At 43.5% G+C, this 16,229-nt stretch overlaps 1 protein-coding gene across 1 annotated transcript in view; it reads right to left on the bottom strand.

Moving 5' to 3' along the window:
- The window catches only part of RYR3 (ryanodine receptor 3), a 518,939-nt gene that overhangs the window by 194,971 nt on the left and 307,739 nt on the right, over positions 1-16,229 (bottom strand). The window contains exons 23-29 of the mRNA XM_081292880.1: positions 14,264-14,423; positions 12,812-12,959; positions 11,781-11,986; positions 11,055-11,229; positions 3,377-3,585; positions 1,733-1,908; positions 794-830 (exon numbers count right to left, since the gene is read on the bottom strand). Coding sequence (XP_081149006.1) covers positions 794-830; positions 1,733-1,908; positions 3,377-3,585; positions 11,055-11,229; positions 11,781-11,986; positions 12,812-12,959; positions 14,264-14,423 — 1,111 coding nt within the window. The remainder of the gene's footprint in view (positions 1-793; positions 831-1,732; positions 1,909-3,376; positions 3,586-11,054; positions 11,230-11,780; positions 11,987-12,811; positions 12,960-14,263; positions 14,424-16,229) is intronic.

The following is a 16,229-nucleotide window of genomic DNA, read 5'->3' as shown; positions in this document are numbered from 1 at the left end:
GCAGTCAGTTACTCGGACCCTCATGCTCTCTGCACACGATACTGTGCATAGTAGCCTCTCTCGTGGGGTGGCCAAGTAAATTAACTTTAAATAATCAAATGGAGATTAAATAAAAGGGTTACACCATGTGCCTAACACAGTGTCTGCCCACAAGTAAGTGTGTGAGTTGTACAGAGGGAATCTTACTCCTGCAGGACTGTAGGAGAACTTCTGTAGAAGGGGCAACACATGCATTTCCTCCATACTTTTTTTTTTTTTTTTTTGAGGGGCAGATGTTAAAGAAGAGTGAAAAAAATTAGGAAGTAATTCTTTCTGGCTTCTGTCTAGCTATGGAGAAGGGATTGAAAGTAGCTTCCATCTCTGGGCTGGCTTCTGCTCCTTCTCATTTTATCGCTTTCAACATTAGTGCTGGCATTGTACAGAGACATAGGGGAGCTGACTCATGTTTACACAGAAGAACAAATAGAAGCGTTTAATGGAGAGCCTTGTAATGGATGCTCATCTTAATCAGAAAGGCAGTGTAGGGTCTCTGATGACAAATGGGCATCAAGTACAAAGTGAAGCCCAATTAGGAGCTCCAGGTAAGTTTCTGCTTTGGACTGAATGACTATCTTTCTTTCCCTCATTTGAGAAATTCCACAGTCATGTTCTGGAATCATCAAGATGGATATTAAAAGACAGAGTAATTGGCAATTAAAGAAGATCTCTAGACGGATCTTTGCTGTAAGGGGCTTATTACCAGGCACAGCAAAGAATCAAATAATTAAAACCATAATTGAGCACATTTACTTACTGTTGTTGTATGAGACAGTATTTCTTGCATCTGTTTCCTGGGGGGAAGATAATCCATGTTTTAGTTATTCAGTTGTATAGAGAATCCCACAGTTCTGACAGGCAATTGATCTACCTTTAATGATCAAGGCAAGCTTAGGAAACTGGCTGTTTTCTCTACACAAGTGATTGCAATTGGCCTTGGGACTTGTTCCTTTGTAAGCTGCTACCACAAGGGAGGGCTGCGACTTCTAGTTCTCGTCCCTTAGCTCAGATGATGAGTTAGAGCTGAAGAGGATGGAGAGATTGCAGTAACATAGACAGGGACACCTCAGATGGATTATCCTCTTCTCTCAAGTGGCTGCTTTTGTTTGAAAGCTTGGGAGACAGTGAAATGCTACCGGAGACCTGGACAGGACAAGTCCAGATGGCAGACATACATCAATGGTTAAAAATAGACATCAACTGGGGGCGGGGGAGAGCAAAAAAAAAAAAAAAAGCCATTCCTTATCCGAAAGGAAGAAGTCATATTGCTCACAAGTGAGTTGCACAGCTGGAGCACTGCACAATGCCCATGGGCTAGAAAAGGCAGCAGCATGTGTCTCCAGAAACTTCTAACTTCACACGGCTGTAGTGCCACTGTACCCTCTCATATAATCACCTTCCTCTCATCCCCAAACGGGATCGTGGTCAGCAGGGAGTCTTGGGCTCAGGGAGCTCCAAAAGAGCTGAAACTTCTGCACAAAGCCTGACTGTTCAGTTCTATGGGTCCCTAAATTACGTGGTGTACCAACACACACCTGTCCTTGTATGCACGCATGTGCACACACATCGAATTTCTTTGCCTGACAGAGCAGGGGAACCATGCATGGAGTTCTTGAGCTCAGGTGGAAAGTAATCAGATGCCAGTTCTAGAGCAGGCACATGAGCACCACTGACAAGCCACAGGCTTCACCCTCACCTTTTCTGGAAAGCTTCACTGTCCAGACAGGGGCTGTGGCTGAAGGAGGAGTGGCACTCGACGGGCATGCTCAGCCGGCAGTAGATCATGTTGGCATTACTATTCTGTGTTCCAAACGTCTTGTGGGTCACCTTGAGGCATGGAGGGCTATCCATGGTGCCATCAATCCTCACAACCTGGAAACAACATAAGTCCTAACCCTGACATATCAAAGGGCCTGACCTTGACCCTGTCCCTCTTTCTCTTGTTGACATATATAACATACAGCAAGGCATTCTGCAAACTATGGGTGAACACTGTCACCAGTGTTACCCGAACCATGATTCTCATTATTACTTGGGCCCTGGCTGGAGAAATTAGAGATTTAAAAACATGACCACTGGGTTCATCTTAAGGCCAAAGGTAGAGAATAAATTGCAGAAAAGGGGGCAATAACTAGATGATGTAGAATGATATCCACAAAGGCAGGGGCAAGTGGCTAAAATGAAAATTTCCCTTGTCACTCGGCATGAGAACATCTAAGGGAGAGGATGCAGAAAGCCTGAAGCTTAAGACGAGACATTCAGTTCCCATGGAGGATACCCTCCCCTCCTTAGCTGGGCTCCCATTTCTGCCACAGTTGCTGCCACCTGAGAACTGAGGCTCCCATAGCCTGCTTGAAACCTGAGGCATTTCCAGATTCTGGCGCACAAGCACTGCAGGCAGTGAGTTGGAGAGCAAAGATCAAAACTGTGTCTGTGTAGAGAAGGAGGTTAGTCAGAGGAAGTGAACTGAGACTTAGAGTAATAATAACTTTCTTATAATCTGATCTCTCCTGATCACTAGAGAACATTCTTATGTTCTCTTGTGTTCTTATGGGGGCTGTGAGTGTGCACTTTGTGTTTTTTTTCCTAAGTGGAGGGCATCTAGATTCTATCAGTTTGTCAAAGGGGTTCATGAATTCCCAAAGTTAAGAGTCAACTTTTTAAAGTGATAGCCTGGGAGGAAATAGAGAAAAGTCTTGATTTAAGACTGGGAGCGGCAGTGGGGGTTAAGAGCTGGTGCTTGTTGAATTCAGACTGGAGGGTGAGTTAAGGGCACCCGGAGTCAGGCTGAAGCAAGACACTGAATGTGCCCCAAGGGATGCTGCAACGAAGTGATCTGTTCAGCTTTTCATCAGCACTTTTCTCCCCGTACTCACCACAGGAAAAACAGGGGGCAGGGGCAAAATAGCTGTCAGTAAATATAGAACCAGGACCCAACTTAAGCTCCTTACAATAAGCATACAAGAACCTGCCTGTTCAGGATGTAATCTTGAGAGCAAATATTGCACTTCAGAAGAAAACACTATGAAAGGTCTGTGGGTACCGTGTTACTATGGCAATAACAGTATAGGAATGTCTACAGAGACCAAATGGCCTCAAGACTTGGGGACCAATCTGAATGGATAGGCCATTGCTTTTTTTAAGATGTCACTAAGCTGTCCCAATTAAGGAGCCTGCAGCTGTGGTAAGCAGCCTGTGGCAGTGAGAGCCAGCAGGAGGTGGCTGGTAGGCAGCCAGGGCATGGACTTAGGTAAGCATCTGTCTTTGACAGGAGCATTAGGGGAGCTTAGTGCCTTGGCCAACCTGCCTTGCCGGGGCCACCCATGATGCGTAATGTTACCTCAATGTGTGGATGATCCTTTGGTACATTGACAAACGTTGGGAGGCGCTTGCTAAACCACATTGCAACATCTCGGTTCATGTTGACAGCAAAAGGCTCAAAGCCCTCTTGGAGGCCACACATGGTATAAAACTTGAAGGTACTGGCATCCATCCCGAGATTCATGCGGCCGATCTGAGACAGCCCCAGAGAGCAGATGGGCACGAAGCCTGCGGAATGGAGAGAGTCCTGCTCCAGCTCACAGGCCTGTCCCAGGAAGCCTGAGGACACCCGACCTTTGAGTCCCAATAGGAAAGATGGGATGCTAGCCTTTACCTTTCTTCCTGGCACATATTGTCAACAAGAGGCCACCTAGAGATGACCTCTGCCTTTGGTGTGTGAGAAAGTACAGTGAGTTTGTTTCAAACTGATTTGATAAAAACCATCATTTAGCCAAGATTATTCTTTTTTAAAAAAAATTTTTTTTAGTTATTGATGGACAAAATACCTTTATTCATTTATTTATATATGGTGCTAAGGATCGAACCCAGTGCCTCACATATGCTAGGCAAGTGCACTACCACTGAGCCACAATCCCAGCCAAGATTATTCTTAAGATGCAAATCAAAATGAACTGGAAAAGAAAAACTCGTAAAAAGAACAAGTAAAATTCTTTATGTATGACTTATTTACAATTGACCATAGGCCCTTGAAAATTTTAAATGCTATCAACAGCAAAACAACAAACCTAAAGAATGACATATTGGCTGTGCATGGTGATGCACACCTGTAATCTCAGCTGTTTGGGAGGCGGAGGCTGAGGCAGGAGGGTCATGAGTTCAAAGTCAGCTTCAGCAATGGCAAGGTGCTAAGCAACTCAGTAAGACCCTGTCTCTAAATAAAATACAAAATAGGGCTGGGGATGTGGCACAGTGCCTCTGAATTGAATCCCTGGTACCTCCCTTTCCCCACCCCTCCAAAAGAATGATATATTGAGCAGAAAACAAAACAAAAGACATGACTAACTGAGAGATAATGCATGCTAGTTTTTAAAATTATAGAACCTTTTACATGTCTCAGGACATTGCTGTATACCTTAAAAATATACAATAAAATTTATTTTTTAAGAAAGAATGAGTTGGAGCAAATCCCCTAACTTTTCTGGGCTTCAGTGTCATCCTTAGTGAGATGAGAGGTCCAATGGTCCCTCATGTTCTGAGAGCATGGTGCTACGAAATTTTAAATGCTGGAATTAAAATTTTGCTGTCTACCTACTCCCCTCCTCCCAGCCTGCTGCTGTCCTCCTCACCTAAGCAGGAGAGCAAGAGTTTCGCGCAAGAGCCAGAGAAAACTTCTCTCGTCCTTCCTACAGCTACGTTCATCTCTCTGAGCTCACTTCTATATCCTGATCATATTTGAAATTACTATTCAGAATAGACCCAAACAGAAGTTCAAGTTGTTTGGCATTCTTCTTTGTGGGTTATTTATAAATCATAATTGTGGACCAACAAATCAGCAAAGCAGGGAAAGCTCTAATTATCTTGGATTTGGGAGGATGTGGGAGGCGGGCAGCTGGCGGCCAGCTGAGGCTGTGGCAAGTGCTTAGAAGGGAGGGGACAGCTCTGAGGTGGCTGACTAAAGCAAGGGTTGAAGCCCACCCCACCCCCCAAAATAAGAGGCACTGCTCCTAGGGTAGTGTGCTCTTTCAGGGGAAATTTAAAGGCCAATTTAGGGGGCCTTTAATCTATAATTTTTTGTAGATTGTAGAAAAGCCAAAAGTCTTTTCTCTAAGGAACTTCAACTCATTACTATAAAGCATCAGCAGAGGGGATAACACTTTACTGAGGATAAAAAATGAATGACTTGAGGAGCCAACAGACGAACTAAGGTCACAATCAACAGAATTTTCCTTCAAAGACTCAATGCCAAAATGCACTCCTCCAGGAACAAGTACTTATATACTATTAACTATGGCATGAAGTTTCTGTGTAAATAAGTCGTACAAGTGAAAATTAAGTCTCTTACATACTAGTAGATTTGTTTTAGAAAGAAACTATAAACCCATTTAGGACCCAGGACAGTAGGTAGACTGGGCAATTGAACAAATATCCATTCCTGACACCCTGAGCACTAGTGTGCTTCTGGTAGCTCTTTGCTAGGGGCTATGGTAGATTAAACTATCTCCTTCCTACATTTTTTTTTTTTTTTTACAATAAACAAGTAACTTTTGTTACTTGTTTATTTAAAATGGTTTAAGTTGGTTTTTCAGCTAACTTTCTTGGGTCCCCACTGGGACAGAGGGCTCTGCCATGTGCTGTGACAGAGGTAAAGGAAGAAGAAAATAACTCTTTCAATCCTAAGGAGCTTTCAGAAATGGGAACAAGAATGGATTATGACAGTTCTGCTAAGCGGGGGGGGGGGAGGGTAAAACTAACTACTATAGTAGTTTTATCTCAGAGGCATTGATGTGATCAGTGAATAGGATGTCTTAAGAAAATCTCTCTACTTCTTCATGAGCTTGAGTAGCAGGATTAGTGCACATCAGGTGTAAGGCCTGCATGGGAAACAGCAACAGGGGTTCTCCCTTGGGACATACAAATAACTTCCCAGTCTTGGACCTACTGACAATGTAAGAGGGAAAGTTAATATTGCCCAAAGTCTTTTCTCTAAGGAACTTCAACTCATTACTATTAAGTATCAGCAGAAGGGATAACACTTTACTGAGGATAAAAAAATGAATGACTTGAGGAGCCAACAGACCGGACCAAGGTCACAAGAAGGGTGAGTGACAAAATGGAATGTGATCTTGCTGGCCTTTGAGTCACAGGCCAGCAGCCAGTCAACATGCAGGAGAGGAAGAGAATGTTGTAGGGGACAAATGCACCAGATTTAAACAGCAGTTGTGTCCTAGGGCAAAGGGCTGCACTCATTACACAGTGAAGCGCTTTCCCTGTAGGCAGAAGTCCTCTCTGCAGGGGAGAAAGCAGGGCCAACAGAGGCCAGGGATGGGAGAGCAATGGAAGGCAAGTGTTAGAGACCTCCTGGGGGCTAAGTGGGCACAGCTGGGGAAGCTTTGTGAAGCAGAAGAGAAGCTAAACCCAAGGAGTCAGAAAAGAGAAATTCAGAACACTGCTACAATTTTTCCCTGAGGAAGATGTGACAACTGGATACTTGCAACAGCTCCCTTCACTTGGTAAGAGGTTCCATTTCTAGAACCTCTTTACCTGAGGTATTAAAGCTTCATGTAACTTTATAACTCTGCATGGTAGGTAGATGGGGGTGGGCAGCAGTGATGTACTAAATCACAACTGGTACTTATCAAACACTTTCTTAATGTCAGCACTCATTATTATGATTTAACATAAGGGTTTAGAAAGTTGAACAATTCCCTCACCTATTTGTTATCTGGAAAACTATAGAACCAGTGTGTGAACAAAGCTGCTTTAGCAGGAATCCAGAGGAAATAAGAGGGACTGAATCCAGGATGCCCGTTTTTGAATTCTTACCTACTCCAACTTGCTTTGTGACTAACTCTCACTTCCCTTCGCAAATCATTTTCCTGTGTCATGTAGTTGACCAGTTTGCTTCTAGATTAGTTAGCTGCAGACCCATAACCACAGAGCACCCCAGCCCAGCAGAGGAAAAGGGCTACCTGCATACAGGTGGCCACTGACTCTCTGAAGTGAATCTGAATAAAAGGACCCATTTGGCAAGGTCATATGGCATTAAATTATGAACACTGTCATAAACAAGGATTTGCATTTTGCACAACTCAATTGACCCACAGCCTCAAATGAGAATGGAGACATAAAAGAAATATAAAAGGGGTAAAGAAATCCCCCTTCCTCTATGTAGGCTAATAGATGTGATTATGCTGATACTTTTGAAGAGGTTTGAGGAGAATCTTCCAAATGGCATCATCTTGAGCCAAGATAAATACAGAGGTATTGTTCCAGGAAAGAAACAGCAAGAACACATGCATTTATGTTTCATAGAGGATGCCAAGTTCTGATAAATGTGGTATTTAGGCCTCACCCTAGTTTTGTAATTAGGAAGAGACATAGCAGGTTCGTCAACTTTTTATAATTTGGGAGCTTGGAAAGAAACCCGTTCTCCAGAAAACCCAAATGTTGGATCCATTTTCAATTCCCTTTCCACTGAAGAAAGACATGGGGAAGAATCACTACCAGTAGGGGTAAAGCTGAGATCCTGGAGAGTGGTGGCCCCAGACCACTTATGGGTGTTTCCGAGTCTCACGCCAGCATTACATGTTTTGCTCATCCCTTTGCATTTCCTCCTAAGCCTGGAGAAGAAGGAGTTCAGGGGCAATCCAGCGATGGTCACACCCCTTGTACAAAACACAGGAAGCATCATGCTCCCCCGCCATAGTCACTTCCTGAAGTACAGTCCCTATTTGGAGAAAGCATGGCAGAGCCCCTTGGCACCAGCGTGTGCGTGCAGATGGCAGTGACACTTCCTACAAACTTGTTTCATTTTCTGCTTCCCAAAGAGCTGTCCACAGATCTGAGGCATCTGTTAAACCCAAATAGGCCAATGGACAGGAGGAGCCCAGGAGGTTGCCCCTGCAGACATGGAAGCTGCAGCAGGATGAGGATGGCCCTCAGGGGACCATACTGAAGCTTCTTCTAGATGTCAACATTCTAAGGTCTGGCAGAATTCGAAGGACTGTATCTTTCTCTCCTTTAAATGGAGGAAAACAGAAGGCTGACACCTTGGAGGCTTCTAAGCTTCCACATACCTTTACATGACAATACATTACTGTGATGGTCCTGGACAGGGACTGGGATGGGGCAATGATTAGAAGAATTCTAATGAGGCAGATAAGAGCATATTATCCATGATGTACAAGAGAACGAAGAGGACAACTTATAAATAAATGCCATAAACTGTAATGTGGACTCCTAGTCCTTCCCCCAAAGGGCTCATGACTTCCCACGGGGGTAATGGCTTGAATCAAGGCTGATGTGCTAGCAACCAGAACGTAAGCACATAGAGCAAGCATATATGGGGGCCACAGTGCATAATATGTTTATTTCCAACAGATGGTTTTCCTAACAACTCAAGGCAAGAAATGCTGCCTCTTTCCATATTCTGCAGAGAACAGAGATGCTATGGTTATTCCAGGCCTCTGGGCTGTTGTTATCAAAGAATAGCATGTCATCTTCCTTTCAGTTGTCCCTCTGCCAACTCCTGAGCTATCATATAACTGAAAGAGCCTTCCAATTATCTTGTCACTGTGTTATTAAAGTGTGATACAATGCTACAGTATAATGCATGAACATATTACAGTACAATTCTATTATAAAATAGCTTCCTAATAATAGACTTTGTTATTCTGAAGGTCAAATCTTATCCCCATCCACAAAGGGCCTATGAGGCATCTCTTTTTCATTATAACACAGATGATTGCAGAAAGCAGAGCTACCCTGAAATATCTCTTCCTTTATAGCATTTCTCTGCTCAAACCCTGTATCAGCTCCCTGTTTCCCAGAGGGTGAAATCCAAGGGTGTTTAGCCCAGATGAGACAATAGTTTCTTGGAGGGGAGGTCCAAGTCTTCGTATTTAGACTGTAACCTACACCTCATCTACCTGTCCAGCTCTACCATCTGTGAATTCCATACAGAAATATTCCATTTTCCTACTGTCCTATCCTCTGCTGAAGTTCCCCAATGCCACATCATTAGTCTCATGGCATCCTGATTGGAATATGCTTCTACAGAAGGCACACTCTTTATTCAACTTTCAATTCAAAGATCATTCACACAGAACTTTCATTCTGTAGTAGTCACTTGCTATTTATAATTTGAAGTTTGCATTATTAATCACCTTTTCATATTTTCATCTTATTTGGTCTACAACCAGAAAACAAGCCTCCTAATACTGCTACTACTTGCATTTTCGTTTGCTTTAGAGCATACACATCCCATCTTCTTGTGAGGATGGATTTTTTTGATTCTGGTCTGACATGAGCCACACTTGGACTTTACAAAGTTCTCATCACTTGGCACAGCACAGAAAATTCTTATCTCCTCCTAACAGTTGACCCAAAGACTAACAGACAAGTTATGTCTTCTAGTTCATTCAATGGTAAAGCCAGGGAAAGGTCCTTGATTCTTTCTATCCCAGGGAGCTTCTTTTGTTGGGGATGAACTCCAACATTTCAGTTTTTCATTTTCCTCCTGGCCTCCAGGAGGTAGCATTGCACTGGTGCAATGGCTCTTCTACACTGCTCTGATGGCCACCTACAGCCCTCCCTCTCCTTTACCTCTGAACCAGCACACAAGACACTCCTGCCAGCAATGTTTCCCCACCTGTCTCCCAAAATAGAATGTTTTCTTTAAAACTTCTGATTTTTAAATCCCTTCGGAAGGCATTAAAACACGACCCCATCAGGTGTTAGTCATCTTGTTTCTCTAGGAAAATATATTGAATTTCCACCTTTCTATTCCCTCAAATATCTTTAGAGCTCTTAAAAGGTATAATTGGATATGCACATTGCAATAATGGGTCTCTGCAAAAAGTGTGAAAGTCACTTACAAAACTTAATACGTTCTGCAAATAAAGAACATTTACATTACATGTACATGGTTTCATATTTGTGCTCTCTTGCTTTCTAGGTGGGGACTGCTTCTTTTGTAATGTCTCAGACATTGAGAGCTACAAGCAGTCCTAATCATTTACAGAGGGGGAAATGAATCCCAAAGAGGTTTTAAAAAGTCAACTAGGATGTTGGGGGTTCGGGAGGAGTGTGGAGGAGTTGGGGGCAGAGGCAAGGTGTGAACCCAGGTCACCTGTTTCAGAGAAGCCTCCTCCTCATCTGTAAGCAAGAGGCAGAAGGTGGCACAGCACTGAGCCCTGGGGCCTGCACACAGCAGGCATTAAGTCACTGTCACAGAATTTCATATCTGGGAAGAAAACTGGAATTTATTTCATCTATTCTTTTACTCCCTAGTATAGATGTAGAAAGTAAAACCCAGGCTTCAAGCGGAGATTCCCTGGGAGCCACACAGCTTGGGAGGAGCAAGTCCACGGACTTGCAGACCAACGCTTCTTTCCCCATGTGCCAGCAATCTTGCGTACGGAACACAGTGATGTAGACAGGAAATAACAAGCTCTAACTACTCCTTTGTCTAGCTGGAAGCACTGTGCTGATTGTGGTCTATTCATGGCCATTAATAAGTACAACTCTGCTTTGGCTTCACAGCATGTTTGAATTTCAAAATAAATTCTATTTCATTCAAGGGAACAGCTAAGTCTAACTTTCGTGTTTCAATGGTTCTCAAAGCATCAAGTTCAATTACACAAACATGCAGACTGATAATTCAAATCAGAATAAAAGAATAATTCTTTAATTCCCTGATTTTTCTCTCCTGCCAAGAACATTAATCTGTATACAAAGAGCATTTCCTTTGTAATACTGGAAAACCTGGGACTCCCTGAGTGCCAAGGTGGAAGGAAGTAGAAGGAGATCTATATGGAAGTTTAGAATTTATATATTATCTATCATGATTATTTGTCATGATTCTTTTAAAATGAAAGCATAAGGAGTAGTCTTTACCATTAGAGTTTCAAACATACAAAGGGAATGTACTCCAAATAAGGAGGTAAAAGGCCCCCTCAGCCCTGGGTTTTCCTTCAACCCCATGGAGTTGGGATGGGGGAGGGAAGTAGACTTACCATTCTCAATCTCGTAGTCAGCAAAGGCAAGTTCAGAGCCTTTGTTGGTGATCAGCAGCTCCCCGTTCAGTGTGAAGATCATGGAGGCATCATCCAGGTTAATCATACATCCAACTACATCCCCTGGCTGCCAGGTTCGCCCGAAATACCCACTCCCTTGATGCCAACGTTGGCCCTGAAAAACAAGACCCCAGGGCTTAGCGAAATGGAGGTCCTAGAAGCTCCCACCACTGGAGAAAGGACACAGTAGTGTCTCCTAACTGTTCATGGTACATGATCCCATGAGATCACACCTCTCTACATAGATAACTCAGAGAGAAGTGGTCTGTATTACAATCAAATGAAACTGAGACACATAGACTCATCAGAAAAGGTGGCCTGAGTCTCCTAATTCCTAGTTATCTATGACAGTATCCAGGGAAAACTGGTAACATTTCCAGCCTCACAGTTACATAGTGTTCAACAAGTGGAGTGGAGCCGATGGCTTGGGTGAAAAAATAGATATGAAAGTGATTATAAAAACGATTTGGGGCATAGCCCTCACCTTTGCCAGAAGAGAGCAAAGAAACAATCACTAGGCCATGCTCATTCAGTGCTCATTAGCCAGTGGTGGGGGCCTCTCACTTGGAGACCTAAGATCCAGACACTCAGTATTTCCAGCCTCCAGGGAAAGGTGTGGAGAAGAAAAGCTTGTATTGAGGATTTGTGGATACTATACTGACTCACCCTGCTGCCTTCAAACACGAAGGCTTGGTCATCAACCCCCAGTTCAATGTCAGGCCGACAGCCTGGCCTTGCCCAGCCAACTCGCATGTCTCCTCCGGTCACCACTTCAAACTCAAAATACCATTTTCCAGACCTCACTGCATACGACCGCTCCACTCGGAAAAATCGGATCTTGTCTATGCTGACTTTCTCCACAGCTGGATCAGCTATTGTGAGAACAGCGAGTAGAAGGTGTGAGAGGGAAAGAGTAGATAGTCTTTAATAAGTAAGTAGCATTCCTCAAAAGAACTGGATGACAACCAAGATGGCCACAGAGTTCCCACTGTGCACTGTCACATCCTGTTTATAGCACAACAATCGTCACCATCATCTCATAACAAGACCCCATTTTACTGAGTGATAATTATGTAGCAGATCTATTAGAGGCCATCTCTCTGTCCTCATCATAGTTCTGAACGTGACACTGTCTTTATGTTAAAGACAAAAAATAAATATTGAGGCTCAGAGAGGGTTAATCATTCATTCAAGTGAGTGAAAGATTTGGATCCAGGATCGATTCCAAAGCCATCCTGCAAACCACTTCCAATTCTGCCCCTGGGGCCTATGGTACCACTTGGGGTAAAGGACAATAATAACATCATGTTCATCAATTATAAGCTGGTGATTTTAATCATCACTAGAATTCAACTCTTGGAGATGTGATTATTTGTTCTAAAAGTAAGCTGATGTATCTTTAAAGAACAAGAGAGAAGGTGACATGGTTCTGTGACCTGGTGTTCTGAAAATCTTAGCTTCCCTAGAAGATGATGTATTTCCCATGGAGTTGGGTCACAGAAAGGCTTATCATGGAAACATCGATGTGATGATGCTTTACATTAAACACGGTCCACTGCTCCCCTTAAGAAAATACACCATTAAAAAAAAAATGCCATTCCTAATAGTACAAGTAAGACACATTTAAAATTAGCACTTTCCCAGAAGAGGACCTATTTAGCAAAATTTGCTCAGAATAAATAATCTGAGCTCATTACCTAGCTCTTGGTCTGATGGCTCAATGTTATACCCATAACCAATGAACGTCCGAACAGCTTCCCGAAGGCTGTCCCTGTTGGACTTCTTGGTGCGCTCATCCAGTAACGCATAAGGCACCAGACGGGGATTTCTTTTGTTCTTCAAATCCTATGTGAAGTCGCAGGAAAGAAGTGCCAAGAAAATACATGTCAACTTTACAAATAACTCGTCCCACTCACACATTTCTGGCTGCCTGGCTGGCTTGTACCAGTCTATTAGCTCTTCCCCATGTGCCTTGATATTTAGCAATGTACATATTTGCCACATCTCTTCAGGATTAAATGAGTATAAATGGAAAAATTTTACTAATGCTCAAAGCTAGCATTAAATAACACATTTTAGTAGTGCCAGCCTGCAAATAAAATGAAGTATCACAAAATTGGTTAGAAACCTCCAGTCCCAAGTGAGGCAGAAAGGATTTGCATAACTATTCCCCTCCAGAAATTCATGCCACCATGGATTGTGATGGCCTCCTCACAAGAGCCTTTTAACAAGGCCTGGTAAAGGAACATCAGAACAGGTGGCAGAGCCAGAGTGGGTCCATCTCATTGCAAGAGTACACACCTGATATAGAGTCCTCAGTTCCTCAGGAGGTACTCAGAAGACAGTAGGGATGACTGCAGAACAAGTCATCTGTACTAACCCACATGACACACTCTTTGAACTTATTCTCCCACCCTTTATGGTTTTCATGGCTGCACTTTTCTTTACTCCCAATTATTTGTGAGTTTGGAGGCTCATGTGCACACAGTCACCCCCAAACTTCCCTTATCCTAACCTACTACTGGTGATTAGGAAGCATTTTAAGGAAAAAGGTGTGTCAGATGGCTTGGGACTGAACCATGGCTTTAAACTACCCGATTCCCTGCTGTGACCTGGATATTAAGCTCCTTCTCAAGACAGGAACTCTGCCCAGGAATTCTCGGTTCAAAGGACTGAGATAAGGACTCACAGGTTTTTGGTCATGCTGGTTTGCCCCCTTTCTGGGCTAGGTTCCCCTTTTCACCCTCATCGTTGGAACCATCCCAGAAATCCTGCTGATCTATGGTGTTATTTTGCTCCTAGTCTTGGTTTTGGGGAGTGAAATGAAAGCTCAACTTTCCACAATGCAAGAGACATAAAAAAGAGAAAGTGCAGCTAGTGGATACATGTGCAGGGCAATACAGATGAGTGAATCTCTGGGGAAAAGAAAAAGAAAAAAGGTGGGGGGAGGAGGCAAACCTATCCATTCCTACAAAATTGGAATTATGCCTGAAGTCAATATCAATGTGACCATCACAAATTCCATCCAGTACACTGGATGTCAAAGAGACAGTGCAAGGACAATCTCCATCTTCCCATCTATCACTCTCCAGAGCAAAATGGCACTTTGATGGATGATCATATTTCCTAGCTCTTCCAGCATTTCTCACCTGTTGAATGCCATAGGTCCATCCTTGTTTTATTCTGTCTTTTGCCCAAACATTGTGTGCATTTTCTGCAAGTTTGTCCACTAAAATTTCTTGAGGCGGCAACAGCTTCACATCAGACAAATCCAAAGGGGCTGGCTTGTAGCCATTGGACATCATGTAGCTACAAGTAGGTGCAAAAATAGATATATTTTGAACATATCTTTATGGTTCTCCCATTCTAGACTTTAGATCAAGAGCACATAGTTAACAAACTTGGGTAAATGAAGCCACAGTCAGAAGTTCCCTTCTGTGGCTGACGGACAACTCAGTTCTATTTCAATTTCACAGATAAAGCCCTTAATCTATTGTTACTCTAACCAATGTATGGCATAGATTTCAGAGAAGACTGCTGGAAAAAATAGAGGGTCTGTGCAAATCTACTTTTTTTTTTTTTTTTTTGAGAGAGAGAGAGAGAGAGAGAGAGAGAGAGAGAGAGAGAGAGAGAGAGAGGGAGGGAGGGAGGGAGGGGGAGGATTTTTAAAAATATTTTTTAGTTTTCGGTGGACACAACATCTTTGTTTGTATGTGGTGCTGAGGATCGAACCCGGGCCGCACGCATGCCAGGCGAGTGCGCTACCACTTGAGCCACATCCCCAGCCCCTCTACTCTTTATTTTTAACAAAACTCTATGTGCCTCACAAAATGATAGGCACGTTCATCATGCTGCAATATTATGCCAGCTTTTTCATCCTACTTTGAAAACATAAAAAGTTAAATCAGATTGGCAAGGACAAGACCTCGAGTCAAATGTTTTCTCATAAATCAGCATAAAATGGTCATTCACTTATGGAAAGTTAAACCTTTACTTCTGGGGAAAAAAAAAATCATGGCAGCAGAGAATCTGTGAGTTTGAAGTGACCTTAGCAGTTAGCTGTCCAGATCTAGAGTCCCAGTCTCAAATGTCTGTAATCTCATGGCTAAGGTGAAGATGTAAGAGAGTTCAGAGGTTGAGGTAGATACAGTGTGTGAGTGGAGTAAGGCCAGGGCACTCTGGAGTGTATCTCAAGAGAGAAGTTAATCATAGCCATGTGAGAATGCAAGTTAAGAGATGCCCATGACCTCAGAGTCACTGACAGGGGCCAGAAGCCAAATGTGATAGACCAGGGCCATTTTTTCCAGGAAACAGAGCAGCATGAGATCCAGGGTCTATTGTAAGCACAAAACACTAAAATTTCTTGAGGTGGCAACAGCTTCCAGAGTCCACCTCCTCAGCAGGCCTGCTGCTCTTGGGCAGGGTCAGCATGCATGGATAAGCACCAACCCCAGCAACCGGGGCTAGTAGCCTGACCTTCCAGCTGCCATCTCTCAGATGTGCTCTCCTTGGCCACAGGAGTTGTGTGTGTGTGTGTGTGTGTGTGTGTGTGTGTGTGTGTGTGTGTGTGTAGAGCCTGGCAGCTTGGGAGTTTAGGAGGAAAGATGGGGAAGATAAGCATTTTTGTAAAGCTGGCACTACCTTGGCACCAGATTAACAATGACACCTGTGTGTGAATACGTGTGGCCCCAGAGCTGGCACACATGGGAGCAGGGAGTGAGGCAGCCAATGAGCAAGTGAGCAAGTGTCTGAATGTGAGATAGTGTGACTCTAAATGTTGGGGGTGTGAGGGACAGTGGGACACATACAGATCTAGGGGTCCAAAGAAATCTTGGCAGAGCCTTACTTTTCCACAAAGGACTTACAAAGCTGGCCCAGTGCCAGAGGAGTGACTCTCTGCTGTGACTATCAACCATTTTCGAGCTCCTTTGCCAACTGCCACTCTTACAGACCAAACATAGTACCACCATCTGAGGTCGTCAAACTTCATAGCTCAAAACAAACCATTAGATCTGAAGAAAGAGCAAGAGGGGAGACCTTGAGAGACTTCTTGCTCAGAAGCTTCTGCTTGAGGGTCTCGGTGCCTTCTAAGTAACCAGTAACCAGGAACATCCT

This window comes from Spermophilus citellus, assembly GCF_964194105.1.
Source record: "Spermophilus citellus genome assembly, chromosome: 4".
Classification (NCBI taxonomy): domain Eukaryota; kingdom Metazoa; phylum Chordata; class Mammalia; order Rodentia; family Sciuridae; genus Spermophilus; species Spermophilus citellus.
The sequence above is the reverse complement of the archived record's forward strand: the minus strand, read 5'-3'. Positions and strand labels throughout refer to the sequence as shown.